General features: G+C 56.2%; 1 protein-coding gene across 5 annotated transcripts in view; it reads right to left on the bottom strand.

Annotated features, from left to right (window-relative positions):
• Positions 1–19542, bottom strand: part of TLN1 (talin 1) — a 131044-nt gene that overhangs the window by 40240 nt on the left and 71262 nt on the right. For all 5 annotated transcript variants that reach the window (XM_040420671.1, XM_040420675.1, XM_040420674.1 and 2 more), the window contains 14 exons: positions 17778–17944; positions 17568–17696; positions 17377–17490; positions 17161–17274; positions 16922–17056; positions 12166–12294; positions 11979–12081; positions 10284–10492; positions 8177–8296; positions 7865–8062; positions 3893–4032; positions 3486–3579; positions 1903–1992; positions 1650–1772 (listed from right to left, as the gene is read on the bottom strand). In XM_040420671.1, coding sequence (XP_040276605.1) covers positions 1650–1772; positions 1903–1992; positions 3486–3579; positions 3893–4032; positions 7865–8062; positions 8177–8296; positions 10284–10492; positions 11979–12081; positions 12166–12294; positions 16922–17056; positions 17161–17274; positions 17377–17490; positions 17568–17696; positions 17778–17944 — 1865 coding nt within the window. The remainder of the gene's footprint in view (positions 1–1649; positions 1773–1902; positions 1993–3485; positions 3580–3892; positions 4033–7864; positions 8063–8176; positions 8297–10283; positions 10493–11978; positions 12082–12165; positions 12295–16921; positions 17057–17160; positions 17275–17376; positions 17491–17567; positions 17697–17777; positions 17945–19542) is intronic.

Here is a 19542-nt window from a genome sequence, read left to right as displayed (position 1 = left end):
TACAGCCAGCGGGGAGGCGTCCGGCCGCTATATACAGCCAGCGGGGAGGCGTCCGGCCGCTATATACAGCCAGCGGGGAGGCGTCCGGCCGCTATATACAGCCAGCGGGGAGGCGTCCGGCCGCTATATACAGCCAGCGGGGAGGCGTCCGGCCGCTATATACAGCCAGCGGGGAGGCGTCCGGCCGCTATATACAGCCAGCGGGGAGGCGTCCGGCCGCTATATACAGCCAGCGGGGAGGCGTCCGGCCGCTATATACAGCCAGCGGGGAGGCGTCCGGCCGCTATATACAGCCAGCGGGGAGGCGTCCGGCCGCTATATACAGCCAGCGGGGAGGCGTCCGGCCGCTATATACAGCCAGCGGGGAGGCGTCCGGCCGCTATATACAGCCAGCGGGGAGGCGTCCGGCCGCTATATACAGCCAGCGGGGAGGCGTCCGGCCGCTATATACAGCCAGCGGGGAGGCGTCCGGCCTCTATATACAGCCAGCGGGGAGGCGTCCGGCCGCTATATACAGCCAGCGGGGAGGCGTCCGGCCGCTATATACAGCCAGCGGGGAGGCGTCCGGCCGCTATATACAGCCAGCGGGGAGGCGTCCGGCCGCTATATACAGCCAGCGGGGAGGCGTCCGGCCGCTATATACAGCCAGCGGGGAGGCGTCCGGCCGCTATATACAGCCAGCGGGGAGGCGTCCGGCCGCTATATACAGCCAGCGGGGAGGCGTCCGGCCGCTATATACAGCCAGCGGGGAGGCGTCCGGCCGCTATATACAGCCAGCGGGGAGGCGTCCGGCCGCTATATACAGCCAGCGGGGAGGCGTCCGGCCGCTATATACAGCCAGCGGGGAGGCGTCCGGCCGCTATATACAGCCAGCGGGGAGGCGTCCGGCCGCTATATACAGCCAGCGGGGAGGCGTCCGGCCGCTATATACAGCCAGCGGGGAGGCGTCCGGCCGCTATATACAGCCAGCGGGGAGGCGTCCGGCCGCTATATACAGCCAGCGGGGAGGCGTCCGGCCGCTATATACAGCCAGCGGGGAGGCGTCCGGCCGCTATATACAGCCAGCGGGGAGGCGTCCGGCCGCTATATACAGCCAGCGGGGAGGCGTCCGGCCGCTATATACAGCCAGCGGGGAGGCGTCCGGCCGCTATATACAGCCAGCGGGGAGGCGTCCGGCCGCTATATACAGCCAGCGGGGAGGCGTCCGGCCGCTATATACAGCCAGCGGGGAGGCGTCCGGCCGCTATATACAGCCAGCGGGGAGGCGTCCGGCCGCTATATACAGCCAGCGGGGAGGCGTCCGGCCGCTATATACAGCCAGCGGGGAGGCGTCCGGCCGCTATATACAGCCAGCGGGGAGGCGTCCGGCCGCTATATACAGCCAGCGGGGAGGCGTCCGGCCGCTATATACAGCCAGCGGGGAGGCGTCCGGCCGCTATATACAGCCAGCGGGGAGGCGTCCGGCCGCTATATACAGCCAGCGGGGAGGCGTCCGGCCGCTATATACAGCCAGCGGGGAGGCGTCCAGCCAGCGGGGAGTATAATGTGGGGGGGCTGCCTAGGGTACAGTGTGAGGGCGGCATGGGTGGTAAGATGCAAAGTTCCTGGTCATTCTTGTATGGTTGATACCTGACATCCTGACCACCTACCTGAGCCGCTGCCTCGGTCAGACCACACAGGGCTTTTGAGGCAGTACTAACAGATTCACCAAATTCCGGTAAATTACTGGTCTTGGCGTGCTGAGAGATTCCGGCCATCGATTCACCCAGAATCTAAAAGAAAGAAGAAAAATAAACATTACCACCACTGTGGATTGTAATGTGGGAGGTATGAAGGATGGGGCCCCGGAGTGACCGAGGCTGCGAGACGTGGACACTCATGACAGAGTGAAGAGGTCTGCACCTTGGAGTTCTCCATTACGCTGTCCAGACAGTGGAAATAGGACTGGTCGTTGACGGGCTCAGTCGGGTTCTGCAGCAGTTCTCGGACAGTCTGGAATCACAGATGTAATAATGTCAGTGCTCAAGAATCACCTCCAGAACCTACAGCTCAATTCTAGAGACACAGGAGATGACACCTTCAGAACCTGGAGCTCAATACTAGAGACACAGGAGGTGACATCTCCAGACCCTACAGCTCAATACTAGAGACACAGGAGATGACACCTCCAGACCCTACAGCTCAATACTAGAGACACAGGAGATGACACCTCCAGAACCTGGAGCTCAGTACTAGAGACACAGGAGATACCACCTCCAGAACCTGGAGCTCAATACTAGAGACAAAAGAGATGGCACCTCCAAAACCTAGAGATCAATACTAGAGACACAGGAGATGACACCTCCAGAACCTGGAGCTCAACACTAGAGAAACAGGAGATGACACCTCCAGAACCTGGGGCTCAGTACTAGAGACACAAGAGATGTCACCTCCAGAACCTAGAGCTTAACACTAGAGTCACAGGAGATGTCACCTCCAAAACCTAGAGATCAATACTAGAGACACAGGCGATGACACCTCCAGACCCTACAGCTCAATACTAGAGACACAGGAGATGACACCTCCAGAACCTGGAGCTCAATACTAGAGACACAGGAGATGACACCTCCAGAACCTGGAGCTCAATACTAGAGACACAGGAGATACCACCTCCAAAACCTAGAGATCAATACTAGAGACACAGGAGATGACACCTCCAGAACCTGGAGCTCAATACTAGAGAAACAGGAGATGACACCTCCAGAACCTGGGGCTCAGTACTAGAGACACAAGAGATGTCACCTCCAGAACCTAGAGCTTAACACTAGAGTCACAGGAGATGTCACCTCCAGAACCTGGAGCTCAATACTAGAGACACAGGAGCTGTCACCTCCAAAACCTAGAGATCAATACTAGAGACACAGGCGATGACACCTCCAGACCCTACAGCTCAATACTAGAGACACAGGAGATGACACCTCCAGAACCTGGAGCTCAATACTAGAGACACAGGAGATACCACCTCCAGAACCTGGAGCTCAATACTAGAGACAAAAGAGATGGCACCTCCAAAACCTGGAGCTCAATACTAGAGACACAGGAGATGTTACCTCCAGAACCTGGAGCTCAATACTAGAGACACAGGAGATGTCACCTCCAGAACCTGGAGCTCAATACTAGAGACACAGGAGATGTTCCCTCCAGAACCTAGAGCTCAATACTAGAGACACAGGAGATGTTACCTCCAGAACCTGGAGCTCAATACTAGAGACACAGGAGATTTTACCTCCAGAACCTGGAGCTCAATACTAGAGACACAGGAGATGTCACCTCCAGAACCTGGAGCTCAACACTAGGGACACAAGAGATGACACCTCCAGAACCTGGAGCTCAATACTAGAGACACAGGAGATGTCACCTCCAGAACCTGGAGCTCAACACTAGGGACACAAGAGATGACACCTCCAGAACCTGGAGCTCAATACTAGAGACACAGGAGATGTTACCTCCAGCTCACGCAGAGCGTTGTCACATTCCTTCTGTCCCGGAGCTTGCTGGGTGCAGACTGTGATCAGCTGATTGATGCTGTCAGTCACCGCCCTGAAAATACACACATTACTGAGCAAATCCTGCCGTACGGAAGCCCCACCTACAATATACACATATATAATGAAGGGCAGAACATAGATATACAGAACATACAGAGGGGAGGAGCTATGATATATAACATGGAGGGGGAGGCGACGTGTCATATAATGTACTGAGAACATAGATATACAGAACATATAGAGGGGAGGAGCTATGATATATAACATGGAGGAGGAGGAGACGAGTCTACCCGGGGGCGGACCGTATAGTTTATACACAGACATATGACACGCCCCCCACTCTATGACTCCTCCCTTGCACTCACCTGGCTGCAGCGGCCAGCTGGATCTTCAGGTTTGGCGCCGCGGGGTCGGCAGAGAGCGCTTTAGCTGCCAGTAACAACTTGCTGGATGAGAGGGAGATGCTCTTCAGGTTGGAGACGACCTGGGCCTGGTCCTCCTTACTCTGCAGACAGAAGAGGGACGCCGAGCAGCACCACCGTCAGATGTGGCTCTGTACATCCTCCTGTCACACCTCCCTCTCTGCTGTGCCTCTGTACATCCTCCTGTCACACATCCCTCACTGCTGTGCCTCTGTACATCCTCCTGTCACACATCCCTCCCTGCTGTGCCTCTGTACATCCTCCTGTCACACCTCCCTCACTGCTGTGCCTCTGTACATCCTCCTGTCACACATCCCTCCCTGCTGTGCCTCTGTACATCCTCCTGTCACACCTCCCTCACTGCAGTGCCTCTGTACATCCTCCTGTCACACATCCCTCACTGCTGTGGCTCTGTACATCCTCCTGTCACACATCCCTCACTGCTGTGCCTCTGTACATCCTCCTGTCACACCTCCCTCTCTGCTGTGCCTCTGTACATCCTCCTGTCACACATCCCTCACTGCTGTGCCTCTGTACATCCTCCTGTCACACATCCCTCCCTGCTGTGCCTCTGTACATCCTCCTGTCACACCTCCCTCCCTGCTGTGCCTCTGTACATCCTCCTGTCACACCTCCCTCACTGCTGTGCCTCTGTACATCCTCCTGTCACACATCCCTCACTGCAGTGCCTCTGTACATCCTCCTGTCCCACATCCCTCTCTGCTGTGCCGCTGTACATCCTCCTGTCACACCTCCCTCTCTGCTGTGCCTCTGTACATCCTCCTGTCCCACATCCCTCTCTGCTGTGCCGCTGTACATCCTCCTGTCACACCTCCCTCACTGCTGTGCCTCTGTACATCCTCCTGTCACATACCCCTCTCTGCTGTGCCTCTGTACATCCTCCTGTCACACATCCCTCTCTGCTGTGGCTCTGTACATCCTCCTGTCACACATCCCTCTCTGCTGTGCCTCTGTACATCCTCCTGTCACACCTCCCTCACTGCAGTGGCTCTGTACATCATCCTGTCACACCTCCCTCTCTGCTGTGCCTCTGTACATCCTCCTGTCACACATCCCTCACTGCTGTGGCTCTGTACATCCTCCTGTCACACATCCCTCTCTGCTGTGCCTCTGTACATCCTCCTGTCTCACCTCCCTCACTGCTGTGCCTCTGTACATCCTCCTGTCACACATCCCTCTCTGCTGTGGCTCTGTACATCCTCCTGTCACACATCCCTCACTGCTGTGGCTCTGTACATCCTCCTGTCACACATCCCTCACTGCTGTGCCTCTGTACATCCTCCTGTCACACATCCCTCACTGCTGTGGCTCTGTACATCCTCCTGTCACACATCCCTCACTGCTGTGCCTCTGTACATCCTCCTGTCACACCTCCCTCACTGCTGTGCCTCTGTACATCCTCCTGTCACACATCCCTCACTGCTGTGGCTCTGTACATCCTCCTGTCACACCTCCCTCTCTGCTGTGCCTCTGTACATCCTCCTGTCACACATCCCTCACTGCTGTGGCTCTGTACATCCTCCTGTCACACATCCCTCACTGCTGTGGCTCTGTACATCCTCCTTTCACACATCCCTCACTGCTGTGGCTCTGTACATCCTCCTGTCACATATCCCTCACTGCTGTGGCTCTGTACATCCTCCTGTCACACATCCCTCACTGCTGTGGCTCTGTACATCCTCCTGTCACACATCCCTCACTGCTGTGCCTCTGTACATCCTCCTGTCACACATCCCTCACTGCTGTGGCTCTGTACATCCTCCTGTCACACCTCCCTCACTGCTGTGGCTCTGTACATCCTCCTTTCACACATCCCTCACTGCTGTGGCTCTGTACATCCTCCTGTCACATATCCCTCACTGCTGTGGCTCTGTACATCCTCCTGTCACACATCCCTCCCTGCTGTGGCTCTGTACATCCTCCTGTCACACATCCCTCTCTGCTGTGGCTCTGTACATCCTCCTGTCACACCTCCCTCCCTGCTGTGGCTCTGTACATCCTCCTGTCACACATCCCTCCCTGCTGTGGCTCTGTACATCCTCCTGTCACACATCTCTCACTGCTGTGGCTCTGTACATCCTCCTGTCACACATCCCTCCCTGCTGTGCCTCTGTACATCCTCCTGTCACACCTCCCTCACTGCTGTGGCTCTGTACATCCTCCTGTCACACATCTCTCACTGCTGTGGCTCTGTACATCCTCCTGTCACACCTCCCTCCCTGCTGTGCCTCTGTACATCCTCCTGTCACACCTCCCTCACTGCTGTGCCTCTGTACATCCTCCTGTCACACATCCCTCACTGCTGTGGCTCTGTACATCCTCCTGTCACACATCCCTCCCTGCTGTGGCTCTGTACATCCTCCTGTCACACCTCCCTCCCTGCTGTGGCTCTGTACATCCTCCTGTCACACATCTCTCACTGCTGTGGCTCTGTACATCCTCCTGTCACACATCCCTCACTGCTGTGGCTCTGTACATCCTCCTGTCACACATCCCTCCCTGCTGTGGCTCTGTACATCCTCCTGTCACACATCTCTCACTGCTGTGGCTCTGTACATCCTCCTGTCACACCTCCCTCCCTGCTGTGGCTCTGTACATCCTCCTGTCACACCTCCCTCACTGCTGTGCCTCTGTACATCCTCCTGTCACACATCTCTCTCACTGCTGTGGCTCTGTACATCCTCCTGTCACACATCCATCTCTGCTGTGGCTCTGTACATCCTCCTGTCACACATCCCTCACTGCTGTGCCTCTGTACATCCTCCTGTCACACATCTCTCTCACTGCTGTGGCTCTGTACATCCTCCTGTCACACATCCCTCCCTGCTGTGGCTCTGTACATCCTCCTGTCACACATCCCTCTCTGCTGTGCCTCTGTACATCCTCCTGTCACACATCCCTCCCTACTGTGCCTTTGTACATCCTCCTGTCACACATCTCTCACTGCTGTGGCTCTGTACATCCTCCTGTCACACATCCCTCCCTGCTGTGGCTCTGTACATCCTCCTGTCACACATCCCTCCCTGCTGTGGCTCTGTACATCCTCCTGTCACACATCCCTCACTGCTGTGGCTCTGTACATGCTCCTGTCACACCTCCCTCTCTGCTGTGGCTCTGTACATCCTCCTGTCACACATCCCTCACTGCTGTGGCTCTGTACATCCTCCTGTCACACCTCCCTCTCTGCTGTGGCTCTGTACATCCTCCTGTCACACATCTCTCTCACTGCTGTGGCTCTGTACATCCTCCTGTCACACATCTCTCTCTGCTGTGGCTCTGTACATCCTCCTGTCACACATCCCTCTCTACTGTGGCTCTGTACATCCTCCTGTCACACATCCCTCCCTGCTGTGGCTCTGTACATCCTCCTGTCACACCTCCCTCTCTGCTGTGGCTCTGTACATGCTCCTGTCACACATCTCTCTCACTGCTGTGGCTCTGTACATCCTCCTGTCACACATCTCTCTCACTGCTGTGCCTCTGTACATCCTCCTGTCACACATCCATCCCTGCTGTGGCTCTGTACATCCTCCTGTCACACATCTCTCTCACTGCTGTGCCTCTGTACATCCTCCTGTCACACATCCCTCCCTGCTGTGGCTCTGTACATCCTCCTGTCACACATCTCTCTCACTGCTGTGGCTCTGTACATCCTCCTGTCACACATCCCTCACTGCTGTGGCTCTGTACATCCTCCTGTCACACCTCCCTCACTGCTGTGGCTCTGTACATCCTCCTGTCACACATCCCTCACTGCTGTGGCTCTGTACATCCTCCTGTCACACATCCCTTGTCTACTAGTGGACCATACAAGAAAGATGCTTGACCGCGACACAGGTTTCCGAATAATTCCCAGAATAGCCAGTAAAGCCCTGGTGCTGCCCATCCTCATACCTGTGACTGTCCTGCCATCTCCACTCCTGCCAGGAGGAACTCATTGAAGTCCTGACCATATTTGCCAGAAGCCTTGGCCAGATCCTGCGGGGTTCCTCGGGACGCTTGCACAAGTTCGTTTGCGGACTGATTGAGGCCGGCCGCCGCCTGGTTCAGCTGACTCTGCGCTTCCTGGAAGTTCTTGTTGCTGGGAGGGAACTGAAAGGTACAGATGATAGAGTGACAGGAGGAGCATCATGGGGTCATGGCGACATTAAGGTACATGGTGGGACCGAGCCTGCGGCAGGCGAATACTGGATGGAGGGCACTTACAGAGGTCGCCAGGAGCTTCTTGCTGGCTTCTCCGATGCTCTTTATTGCAGCGTCCACATCTCTCTGTCCGGGCAGACAGTTCACACATCGGTTCAGGGCCTGGGACACGGCCTTAGCGACCTGCAGAGAGGAAAGACCGTCACCGACTGCAGCCGAGAGAGCGCCGACCGGCAGAAGAACCATAACTGACACATGGAGAGCGCCCAGAGGAAAGACCGTCACCGACTGCAGCCGAGAGAGCGCCGACCGGCAGAAGAACCATAACTGACACATGGAGAACGCCCAGAGGAAAGACCGTCACCGACTGCAGCCGAGAGAGCGCCGACCGGCAGAAGAACCATAACTGACACATGGAGAGCGCCCAGAGGAAAGACCGTCACCGACTGCAGCCGAGAGAGCGCCGACCGGCAGAAGAACCATAACTGACACATGGAGAGGGCCCAGAGGAAAGACCGTCACCGACTGCAGCCGAGAGAGCCCCGACTGCAGCCGAGAGAGCCCCGACCGGCAGAAGAATCATAACTGACACATGGAGAGCGCCCAGAGGAAAGACTGTCACCAACTGCAGCCGAGAGAGCACCGACCGGCAGAAGAACCATAACTGACACATGGAGAGGGCCCAGAGGAAAGACCGTCACCGACTGCAGCCGAGAGAACCCTGACCAGCAGAAGAACCATAACTGACACATGGAGAGGGCCCAGAGGAAAGACCGTCACCGACTGCAGCCGAGAGAGCCCCGACAGGCAGAAGAATCATAACTGACACATGGAGAGGGCCCAGAGGAAAGACTGTCACCGACTGCAGCCGAGAGAACCCTGACCGGCAGAAGAACCATAACTGACACATGGAGAGCGCCCAGAGGAAAGACTGTCACCGACTGCAGCCGAGAGAACCCTGACCAGCAGAAGAACCATAACTGACACATGGAGAGGGCCCAGAGGAAAGACCATCACCGACTGCAGCCGAGAGAGCGCCAACCGGCAGAAGAACCATAACTGACACATGGAGAGGAAAGACCGTCACCGACTGCAGCTGAGAGAGCGCCCCGACCGGCAGAAGAATCATAACAGACACATGGAGAGGGCCCAGAGGAAAGACCGTCACCGACTGCAGCCGAGAGAGCGCCAACCGGCAGAAGAACCATAACTGACACATGGAGAGGAAAGACCGTCACCGACTGCAGCTGAGAGAGCGCCCCGACCGGCAGAAGAATCATAACCGACACATGGAGAGGGCCCAGAGGAAAGACCATCACCGACTGCAGCCGAGAGAGCGCCAACCGGCAGAAGAACCATAACTGACACATGGAGAGGAAAGACCGTCACCGACTGCAGCCGAGAGAGCCCCGACCGGCAGAAGAATCATAACCGACACATGGAGAGGGCCCAGAGGAAAGACCGTCACCGACTGCAGCCGAGAGAGCGCCGACCGGCAGAAGAACCATAACTGACACATGGAGAGGGCCCAGAGGAAAGACCATCACCGACTGCAGCCGAGAGAGCGCCGACCGGCAGAAGAACCATAACTGACACAGAGCGCCCAGAGGAAAGACGACGAGCACTCACCAGCACCCAGCAGGAGACAGCCCCCCAATGTTACCCATCAGAGGTCTAATAATCACCCGCACCCAGCAGGAGACAGACCCCCAATGTTACCCATCAGAGGTCTAATAATCACCCGCACCCAGCAGGAGACAGCCCCCCAATGTTACCCATCAGAGGTCTAATAATCACCCGCACCCAGCAGGAGACAGCCCCCCAATGTTACCCATCAGAGGCCCAATAATCACCCGCACCCAGCAGGAGACAGCCCCCCAATGTTACCCATCAGAGGTCTAATAATCACCCGCACCCAGCAGGAGACAGCCCCCCAATGTTACCCATCAGAGGTCTAATAATCACCCGCACCCAGCAGGAGACAGCCCCCCAATGTTACCCATCAGAGGTCTAATAATCACCCGCACCCAACAGGAGACAGCCCCCCAATGTTACCCATCAGAGGCCCAATAATCACCCGCACCCAGCAGGAGGAGAAGACAGGCCACCCTTGCTCAATAGGAGGAGGATGTCCTGGCCCAATCTTACCCATCACAGGTCCACTACACACCTGAGCCAGTCTCTGCTGACCTTCGGCATCTGCTGGTTTACCCACGGCTCTTTTAGCCTCTTCAATGAGATTTCCAGACTTGTCCATGACATCTCCCGCACACTCTAACATGGCGGTCTGCACAGCTGGATCTGAAGCGTTTGCAGCTACACCACGACTAGCCTGGGCCAGGGACTTCAGGGCCTGGGCGACATCTCGGGCAGCGCGTCCTTACAAAGAGAAGGATTGTACAAGTGAGAAACTCAAGAAACAAGAGGCTGGGGAGAGAAGACAGGACAGAGCACAGGAGAGACAAGAGGCTGCGGAGAGAAGACAGGACAGAGCACAGGAGAGACAAGAGGCTGCGGAGAGAAGACAGGACAGAGCACAGGAGAGACAAGAGGCTGCGGAGAGAAGACAGGACAGAGCGCAGGAGACAAGAGGCTGCGGAGAGAAGACAGGACAGAGCACAGGAGACAAGAGGCTGCGGAGAGAAGACAGGACAGAGCACAGGAGACAAGAGGCTGCGGAGAGAAGACAGGACAGAGCACAGGAGAGACAAGAGGCTGCGGAGAGAAGACAGGACAGAGCACAGGAGACAAGAGGCTGCGGAGAGAAGACAGGACAGAGCACAGGAGACAAGAGGCTGCAGAGAGAAGACAGGACAGAGCACAGGAGAGACAAGAGGCTGCGGAGAGAAGACAGGACAGAGCACAGGAGACAAGAGGCTGCGGAGAGAAGACAGGACAGCGCACAGGAGACAAGAGGCTGCGGAGAGAAGACAGGACAGAGCACAGGAGACAAGAGGCTGCGGAGAGAAGACAGGACAGAGCACAGGAGAGACAAGAGGCTGCGGAGAGAAGACAGGACAGAGCACAGGAGACAAGAGGCTGCGGAGAGAAGACAGGACAGAGCACAGGAGAGACAAGAGCACAGGAGAGACAAGAGGCTGCGGAGAGAAGACAGGACAGAGCGCAGGAGAAACAAGAGGCTGCGGAGAGAAGACAGGACAGAGCACAGGAGACAAGAGGCTGCGGAGAGAAGACAGGACAGAGCACAGGAGACAAGAGGCTGCGGAGAGAAGACAGGACAGAGCACAGGAGAGACAAGAGGCTGCGGAGAGAAGACAGGACAGAGCACAGGAGAGAAGAGGCTGCGGAGAGAAGACAAGACAGAGCACAGGAGAGACAAGAGGCTGCGGAGAGAAGACAGGACAGAGCACAGGAGACAAGAGGCTGCGGAGAGAAGACAGGAGAGAGCACAGGAGACAAGAGGCTGCGGAGAGAAGACAGGAGAGAGCACAGGAGAGACAAGAGGCTGCGGAGAGAAGACAGGACAGAGCGCAGGAGAAACAAGAGGCTGCGGAGAGAAGACAGGACAGAGCACAGGAGACAAGAGGCTGCGGAGAGAAGACAGGACAGAGCACAGGAGAAACAAGAGGCTGCGGAGAGAAGACAGGACAGAGCACAGGAGACAAGAGGCTGCGGAGAGAAGACAGGACAGAGCACAGGAGAGACAAGAGGCTGCGGAGAGAAGACAGGACAGAGCACAGGAGACAAGAGGCTGCGGAGAGAAGACAGGACAGAGCACAGGAGAGACAAGAGCACAGGAGAGACAAGAGGCTGCGGAGAGAAGACAGGACAGAGCGCAGGAGACAAGAGGCTGCGGAGAGATGATAGACATCACTCACAGAGGCTGGAGGGTCATATTCGTTACCTGTGTAATTCTCATTTCCATGGACAATCTCGCCAAGCAGCTGTGCGATGGCCGAGCTCACTGCTTTCGTGCTGTTCCCCAGATCTTGAGAGCATTTCTCCATCTGTGTAGGACAGAACACAGATGTCTTCAGATGTCCCTACACACAGAAGACTTTGCTGGCTCCAGTCACGTCTCTTTTACTTACCATCTCTCCAGGTAAAGGCTGTAGTTTCCCCTCTCTCGCCGCTGCTTTTGCCTCCTTTAGATCTTGCTCCAAGGATCGAATGAGGCTCAAGGCAGAATCAATTTCCAGAGGACCACAGGTCTCCTGCGCCTAAGAGATCAGAGTAACGTCATCAGAGCCACTGCTCCAGCACAAGCCAAGCACATATCCCTACCGAGAGCACCCATTAATAACTACAACCCCTCCCAGGAGCACCCATTAATAACTACAACCCCTCCCGGGAGCACCCATTAATAACTACAACCCCTCTCCGGACCACCTACTAATGACCACATCAACTCGATGGAGCACCTAATAACTACAACCCTCTATTGGTTGCATAGTCTTATGACAAGACTATTCGCTGTTGTGAGATAATGAAAACTCAGATCTGATGGTATATTCTAACCCCGAGGCGTTCCCATGGTGATCGGGACGCTCCATGCACACTTGACTGGAGCGGGCTGAAATCCTAGGGAGCCCAGTCAGATAAGAACTGTTTTTTTTGGGAACCATAGACCCTAAGCAGGGAGGAATCATGTGTAAAACTAATATATAGCACTATATTCAAAATATTTGCTAATTCTCGAAGTGGCGATATTCGCGATTAAAATTCGTAATTCGAATATTCGCGCTCAACACTACTAATAACTACAACCCTTCCCCGGAGCACCTAATACCCATCATGACACCTCCCCAGAGCACCTAATACCCATCATGACACCTCCCCGGAGCACCTAATACCCATCATGACACCTCCCCGGAGCACCTAATACCCATCATGACACCTCCCCGGAGCACCTAATACCCATCATGACACCTCCCCGGAGCACCTAATACCCATCATGACGCCTCCCCGCAGCACCTAATACCCATCATGACGCCTTCCCAGAGCACCTAATAATTATCATGACGCCTTCCCAGAGCACCTAATAACCATCATGACGCCTTCCCAGAGCACCTAATACCCATCATGACACCTCCCCAGAGCACCTAATACCCATCATGACACCTCCCCGGAGCACCTAATACCCATCATGACACCTCCCCAGAGCACCTAATACCCATCATGACGCCTTCCCAGAGCACCCACTAATAACCACAGTAAATAACTCCAGATCTGCACTCAGGTGACAGATGTAAGTTCTATTGAGAGGCCAATAAATCTCTGCTTCACAGAAGAACGGTTTTCCATATCACTCCTCTCCACACAAACTCCTTCGTGTCTTTCAACCAACGGGCGACTGAGGATCTCTATATGTCACACCTTCAGAGCAGAAATTAACCTGGCAGAGATCCACTTAGAAGCTTCCACCCAAGCACTTTCGGGTGTAATGGGGCGAAAGATATTATGTTTCCCGTCCTCTACTTATTCTTTCAGCTCTCTTACACTTACTGATTGGATTGCTCTTCAATAACCTCTATGTAGATTTAGCATTTATCTCTCGTTACTATACCCCCCCTTCCCCCCACCTTATCAGCCGGTTTGATCACAATTTGGTCATTCTGTCTCTGCTTTCTCTCTATGTCCTCCAATCCTCTGAAAACTCCTCTCTGGATCGCTTCTATACAGTCATTTCCTTATTTTCCGGATAAAATGTTGACTTCTTCCTGAGTAAAGTGTGTACATGTGCATCATTCTCCGTTTCCTGCTGTTTGCTTTCCCGTATTGGAAGTAACGTATTTGAATATATTCCGTTTTCTGACAAAACTATGGCCATCCAGACGTCGGGGCAGATGGAAGACTGCACTCTCCCTCGCTTAGATCTCTTCTTCCTTCCTCTATTTCCTCCAGAGGAGTTTATAAAATACATGAATTAAAACAATTGGAAAACATTTGCCGGGATTCTGTTAATTTCTTGGACCTAGAGATTTTTCTGTAAAAGAATCCGTTCTATACGAGAACCTATTTCCAGCCGTTATGGATATACAGACATTCACGGCTGCCATTATAAACCTCGGATCAGAAATCTCCCCAACTCCAGAGAATAATGAGGAACTGCACAAAGATATTATACCGGTCCGTATGTGTCCCTGGAAAAGGAAGGTAATAACATGCAACGCCTGATCATGGGAGCGCGGCGGGAGGACAGGCTGGGGCTGAAGGAGCGGGGCGGGAGGACAGGCTGGGGCTGAAGGAGCGGGAGGACAGGCTGGGGCTGAAGGAGCGGGGCGGGAGGACAGGCTGGGGCTGAAGGAGCGGGGCGGGAGGACAGGCTGGGGCTGAAGGAGCGGGGCGGGAGGACAGGCTGGGGCTGAAGGAGCGCGGCGGGAGGACAGGCTGGGGCTGAAGGAGCGCGGCGGGAGGACAGGCTGGGGCTGAAGGAGCGCGGCGGGAGGACAGGCTGGGGCTGAAGGAGCGCGGCGGGAGGACAGGCTGGGGCTGAAGGAGCGCGGCGGGAGGACAGGCTGGGGCTGAAGGAGCGCGGCGGGAGGACAGGCTGGGGCTGAAGGAGCGCGGCGGGAGGACAGGCTGGGGCTGAAGGAGCGCGGCGGGAGGACAGGCTGGGGCTGAAGGAGCGGGGCGGGAGGACAGGCTGGGGCTGAAGGAGCGGGGCGGGAGGACAGGCTGGGGCTGAAGGAGCGGGGCGGGAGGACAGGCGGGGGCTGAAGGAGCGGGGCGGGAGGACAGGCTGGGGCTGAAGGAGCGGGGCGGGAGGACAGGCTGGGGCTGAAGGAGCGGGGCGGGAGGACAGGCTGGGGCTGAAGGAGCGGGGCGGGAGGACAGGCTGGGGCTGAAGGAGCGGGGCGGGAGGACAGGCTGGGGCTGAAGGAGCGGGGCGGGAGGACAGGCTGGGGCTGAAGGAGCGGGGCGGGAGGACAGGCTGGGGCTGAAGGAGCGGGGCGGGAGGACAGGCTGGGGCTGAAGGAGCGGGGCGGGAGGACAGGCTGGGGCTGAAGGAGCGGGGCGGGAGGACAGGCTGGGGCTGAAGGAGCGGGGCGGGAGGACAGGCTGGGGCTGAAGGAGCGGGGCGGGAGGACAGGCTGGGGCTGAAGGAGCGCGGCGGGAGGACAGGCTGGGGCTGAAGGAGCGCGGCGGGAGGACAGGCTGGGGCTGAAGGAGCGCGGCGGGCAGAGGTTCTGCTGGTGGATGCAGAAGATTCACTTATAGAGAAGACGACGTTATTATGTACAAAACGCATCTCGTGGAATAGGATGATTTATGTAAAATAAGATGCGGAAATGACATATCGCACATTAAATAAATACCGCCCATACCTGAGAACCCAGGACGGCCTGCCGAAGCGGAGCGAAACACGGGTCGGGCATTGGGGATTGTTTTATGAGAAAATCAAGACAATAATCTTGTGGTAAATAGTGCTTTTAGTGGATCTCTGCCAGGACGATTACCTCTGAAGGTGCGACATAGAAATCTTCAGACACGGAAGGAGTTTGTGTGGAGAGGAGAGATATTGAAAACCGTTCTTCTGTGAAGCAGAGATTTATTGGCCTCTCAATCGGGACTTATTCCCAGTATTGTGGATCCAGCTGCAGAATTGGGACACTTGCAAAGGAACATTCAAGCAATATTTCACCACATGACGTCCCCGGAGCACCAAATAACTACAACCCCTCCCCGGAGCACCTAATAACTACAACCCCTCCCCAGAGCACCTAATAACTACAACCCCTCATCAGAGCACCAAATAACTACAACCCCTCCCGGAGCACCAAATAACTACAACCCCTCCCCGGAGCACCTAATAACCACAACCCCTCCCCGGAGCACCTAATAACTACAACCCCTCCCCGGAGCACCTAATAACTACAACCCCTCCCCGGAGCACCTAATAACTACAACCCCTCCCCGGAGCACCTAAAAACTACAACCCCTCCCCGAAGCACCAAATAACTACAACCCCTCACCAGAGCACCAAATAACTACAACCCCTCATCAGAGCACCAAATAACTACAACCCCTCCACGGAGCACCTAAAAACTACAACCCCTCCCCGGAGCACCTAGTAACTACAACCCCTCCCCAGAGCACCTAAAAACTACAACCCCTCCCCGGAGCACCTAGTAACTACAACCCCTCCCCGGAGCACCTAGTAACTACAACCCCTCCCCGGAGCACCTAGTAACTACAACCCCTCCCCAGAGCACCTAGTAACTACAACCCCTCCCCGGAGCACCTAGTAACTACAACCCCTCCCCAGAGCACCTAGTAACTACAACCCCTCCCCGGAGCACCTAGTAACTACAACCCCTCCCCGGAGCACCTAGTAACTACAACCCCTCCCCAGAGCACCTAGTAACTACAACCCCTCCCCAGAGCACCTAGTAACTACAACCCCTCCCCAGAGCACCTAGTAACTACAACCCCTCCCCAGAGCACCTAGTAACTACAACCCCTCCCCAGAGCACCTAGTAACTACAACCCCTCCCCAGAGCACCTAGTAACTACAACCCCTCCCCAGAGCACCTAGTAACTACAACCCCTCCCCAGAGCACCTAGTAACTACAACCCCTCCCCAGAGCACCTAGTAACTACAACCCCTCCCCAGAGCACACTAGTAACTACAACCCCTCCCCAGAGCACCTAGTAACTACAACCCCTCCCCAGAGCACCTAGTAACTACAACCCCTCCCCGGAGCACCAAATAACTACAACCCCTCCCCGGAGCACCAAATAACTACAACCCCTCCCCGGAGCACCTAATAACTACAACCCCTCCCGGAGCACCTAATAACTACAACCCCTCCCGGAGCACCGACTCCACATATGCCGACGTACTTTCTGTGACGCCGTCCGCAGCTCAGCCAGGGCGGTAGCCAAGTTCTTGGTGCACTGACCGAGTTGCATGGCCGACGCCGGATCAGACACCGTTGGAACAGCAGCTTTTCCAGCAGCGACCAGTTTACCTCCAGGCTGCAATGAGAAAGAGAACATCACTGCACAAGCCACTGTCAGCGGCTCACAACTCTCATTCTCCCCATGCAGACACAAGCTCCATGCAGGAGGGCGGCAGGTACCGGCAGGAAGTTCTGGCTGGCGCTGATCAGAGATAACTGGGCACTGGGACTGTCGGGCTGGGACTGGCTACCTCGGACTCCTTGGACCAACATGGGGATCTGATCGGCTACAACCTGTAGAGAGAGAGAGAGAGAGAGAGAGAACATGGAGGCGGGGGACTGCTTAATGGTGGAGGGGTGCTGCGGTGGAGGAGGTGGCGGGGATGGAGCTCACACCTTGCAGCTTTGTACCAGCTGTTGCTGTGCTGCTGGGTTCTTGTTGCTGGATGCGGCGTTCTGCGCTGCGGCGATGGTCTGTGTAGCGGCCGCTGCTGCCTGCTTGGCGGCTTGCTAGAAAAATAACAAGGTAAACAGTTTTAAGTCTGAGCGAGAGGGTCCTGAGCGGACCGTCTCCTCGCCGCATTCACCTCCAGCTTGTGCACCAGTTTCTTCTTTATGGCGTTCTGCGCAGCAGCGTTGGTCGCCATACGCAGACCTTCAGCGGCTTCTCGCAGCTTCTGCTGCTGCTCCTCACTGTCCGGATGAGCGGCGGCTCCCTGTAGGAAAAGTGTCAAGGACTGTCATAACCTGGAAGGCAAGAGAGCAGGCGGCAGCGATGGCAAGCACCCAGCACCCACCTTGGCTGCTTCCACCATTCTCGCGGTGGCATCTGCAAGAAGTTTGGCAGCACTGAGAAGTTTTCGGGAATTTTCCAGGTCGCTCTCCTGTTCTGCATCTGCCTTGATGGCGCCCACGAGATCAGATGTAGCCTGAGCGAGGATCCGGGCCTGACGTACCATCTCACCTGGCAGAAGGAAACGGTGGTAAGCAGCCCGGAAACTACACAACCTGCCACCTGGGGGCGATCTACCAAGAAACTACACAACCTGCCACCTGGGGCGATCTACCTGGAAATCCACAAACAGCCACCTGGGGGCGATCTACCAGGAAATCCACAAACAGCCACCTGGGGGCAATCTACCGGGAAACTACACAACCTGCCACCTGGGGGCGATCTACCAAGAAACTACACAACCTGCCATCTGGGGCGATCTACCTGGAAATCCACAAACAGCCACCTGGGGGCGATCTACCGGGAAATCCACAACCTGCCACCTGGGGGCGATCTACCGGGAAACTACACAACCTGCCACCTGGGGGCGATCTACCGGGAAATCCACAAACAGCCACCTGGGGGCGATCTACCAGGAAACTACGCAACCTGCCACCTGGGGGCGATCTACCAGGAAATCCACAAACAGCCACCTGGGGGCGATCTACCGGGAAATCCACAACCTGCCACCTGGGGGCGATCTACCGGGAAATCCACAACCTGCCACCTGGGGGCGATCTACCGGGAAATCCACAAACAGCCACCTGGGGGCGATCTACCGGGAAATCCACAAACAGCCACCTGGGGGCGATCTACCGGGAAATCCACAAACAGCCACCTGGGGGCGATCTACCGGGAAACTACGCAAACAGCCACCTGGGGGCGATCTACTGGGAAATCCACAAACAGCCACCTGGGGGCGATCTACCGGGAAATCCACAAACAGCCACCTGGGGGCGATCTACCGGGAAATCCACAACCTGCCACCTGGGGGCCATCTACCTGGAAATCCACAACCTGCCACCTGGGGGCGATCTACCGGGAAATCCACAAACAGCCACCTGGGGGCGATCTACTGGGAAATCCACAAACAGCCACCTGGGGGCGATCTACAGGGAAATCCACAAACAGCCACCTGGGGGCGATCTACCGGGAAACTACACAACCTGCCACCTGGGGGGGATCTACCGGGAAACTACACAACCTGCCACCTGGGGGCGATCTACCGGGAAATCCACAAACAGCCACCTGGGGGCGATCTACCGGGAAACTACGCAACCTGCCACCTGGGGGCGAACTACCAGGAAATCCACAAACAGCCACCTGGGGGCGATCTACCGGGAAATCCACAAACAGCCACCTGGAAGCGATCTACCGGGAAACTACACAACCTGCCACCTGGGGGCTATCTACCTGGAAATCCACAAACAGCCACCTGGGGGCGATCTACCGGGAAATCCACAAACAGCCACCTGGGGGCGATCTACCGGGAAATCCACAAACAGCCACCTGGGGGCGATCTACCGGGAAATCCACAAACAGCCACCTGGGGGCGATCTACCGGGAAACTACGCAAACAGCCACCTGGGGGCGATCTACTGGGAAATCCACAAACAGCCACCTGGGGGCGATCTACCAGGAAACTACGCAAACAGCTACCTGGGGGCGATCTACCGGGAAATCCACAAACAGCCACCTGCGGGCGATCTACCGGGAAATCCACAACCTGCCACCTGGGGGCGATCTACCGGGAAATCCACAAACAGCCACCTGGAAGCGATCTACCGGGA

The sequence above is a fragment of the Bufo bufo genome, chromosome 2 (assembly GCF_905171765.1).
Source record: "Bufo bufo chromosome 2, aBufBuf1.1, whole genome shotgun sequence".
In the NCBI taxonomy this organism is placed as follows: Eukaryota; Metazoa; Chordata; class Amphibia; order Anura; family Bufonidae; genus Bufo; species Bufo bufo.
This window is presented reverse-complemented; position numbering and strand designations above follow the sequence as displayed.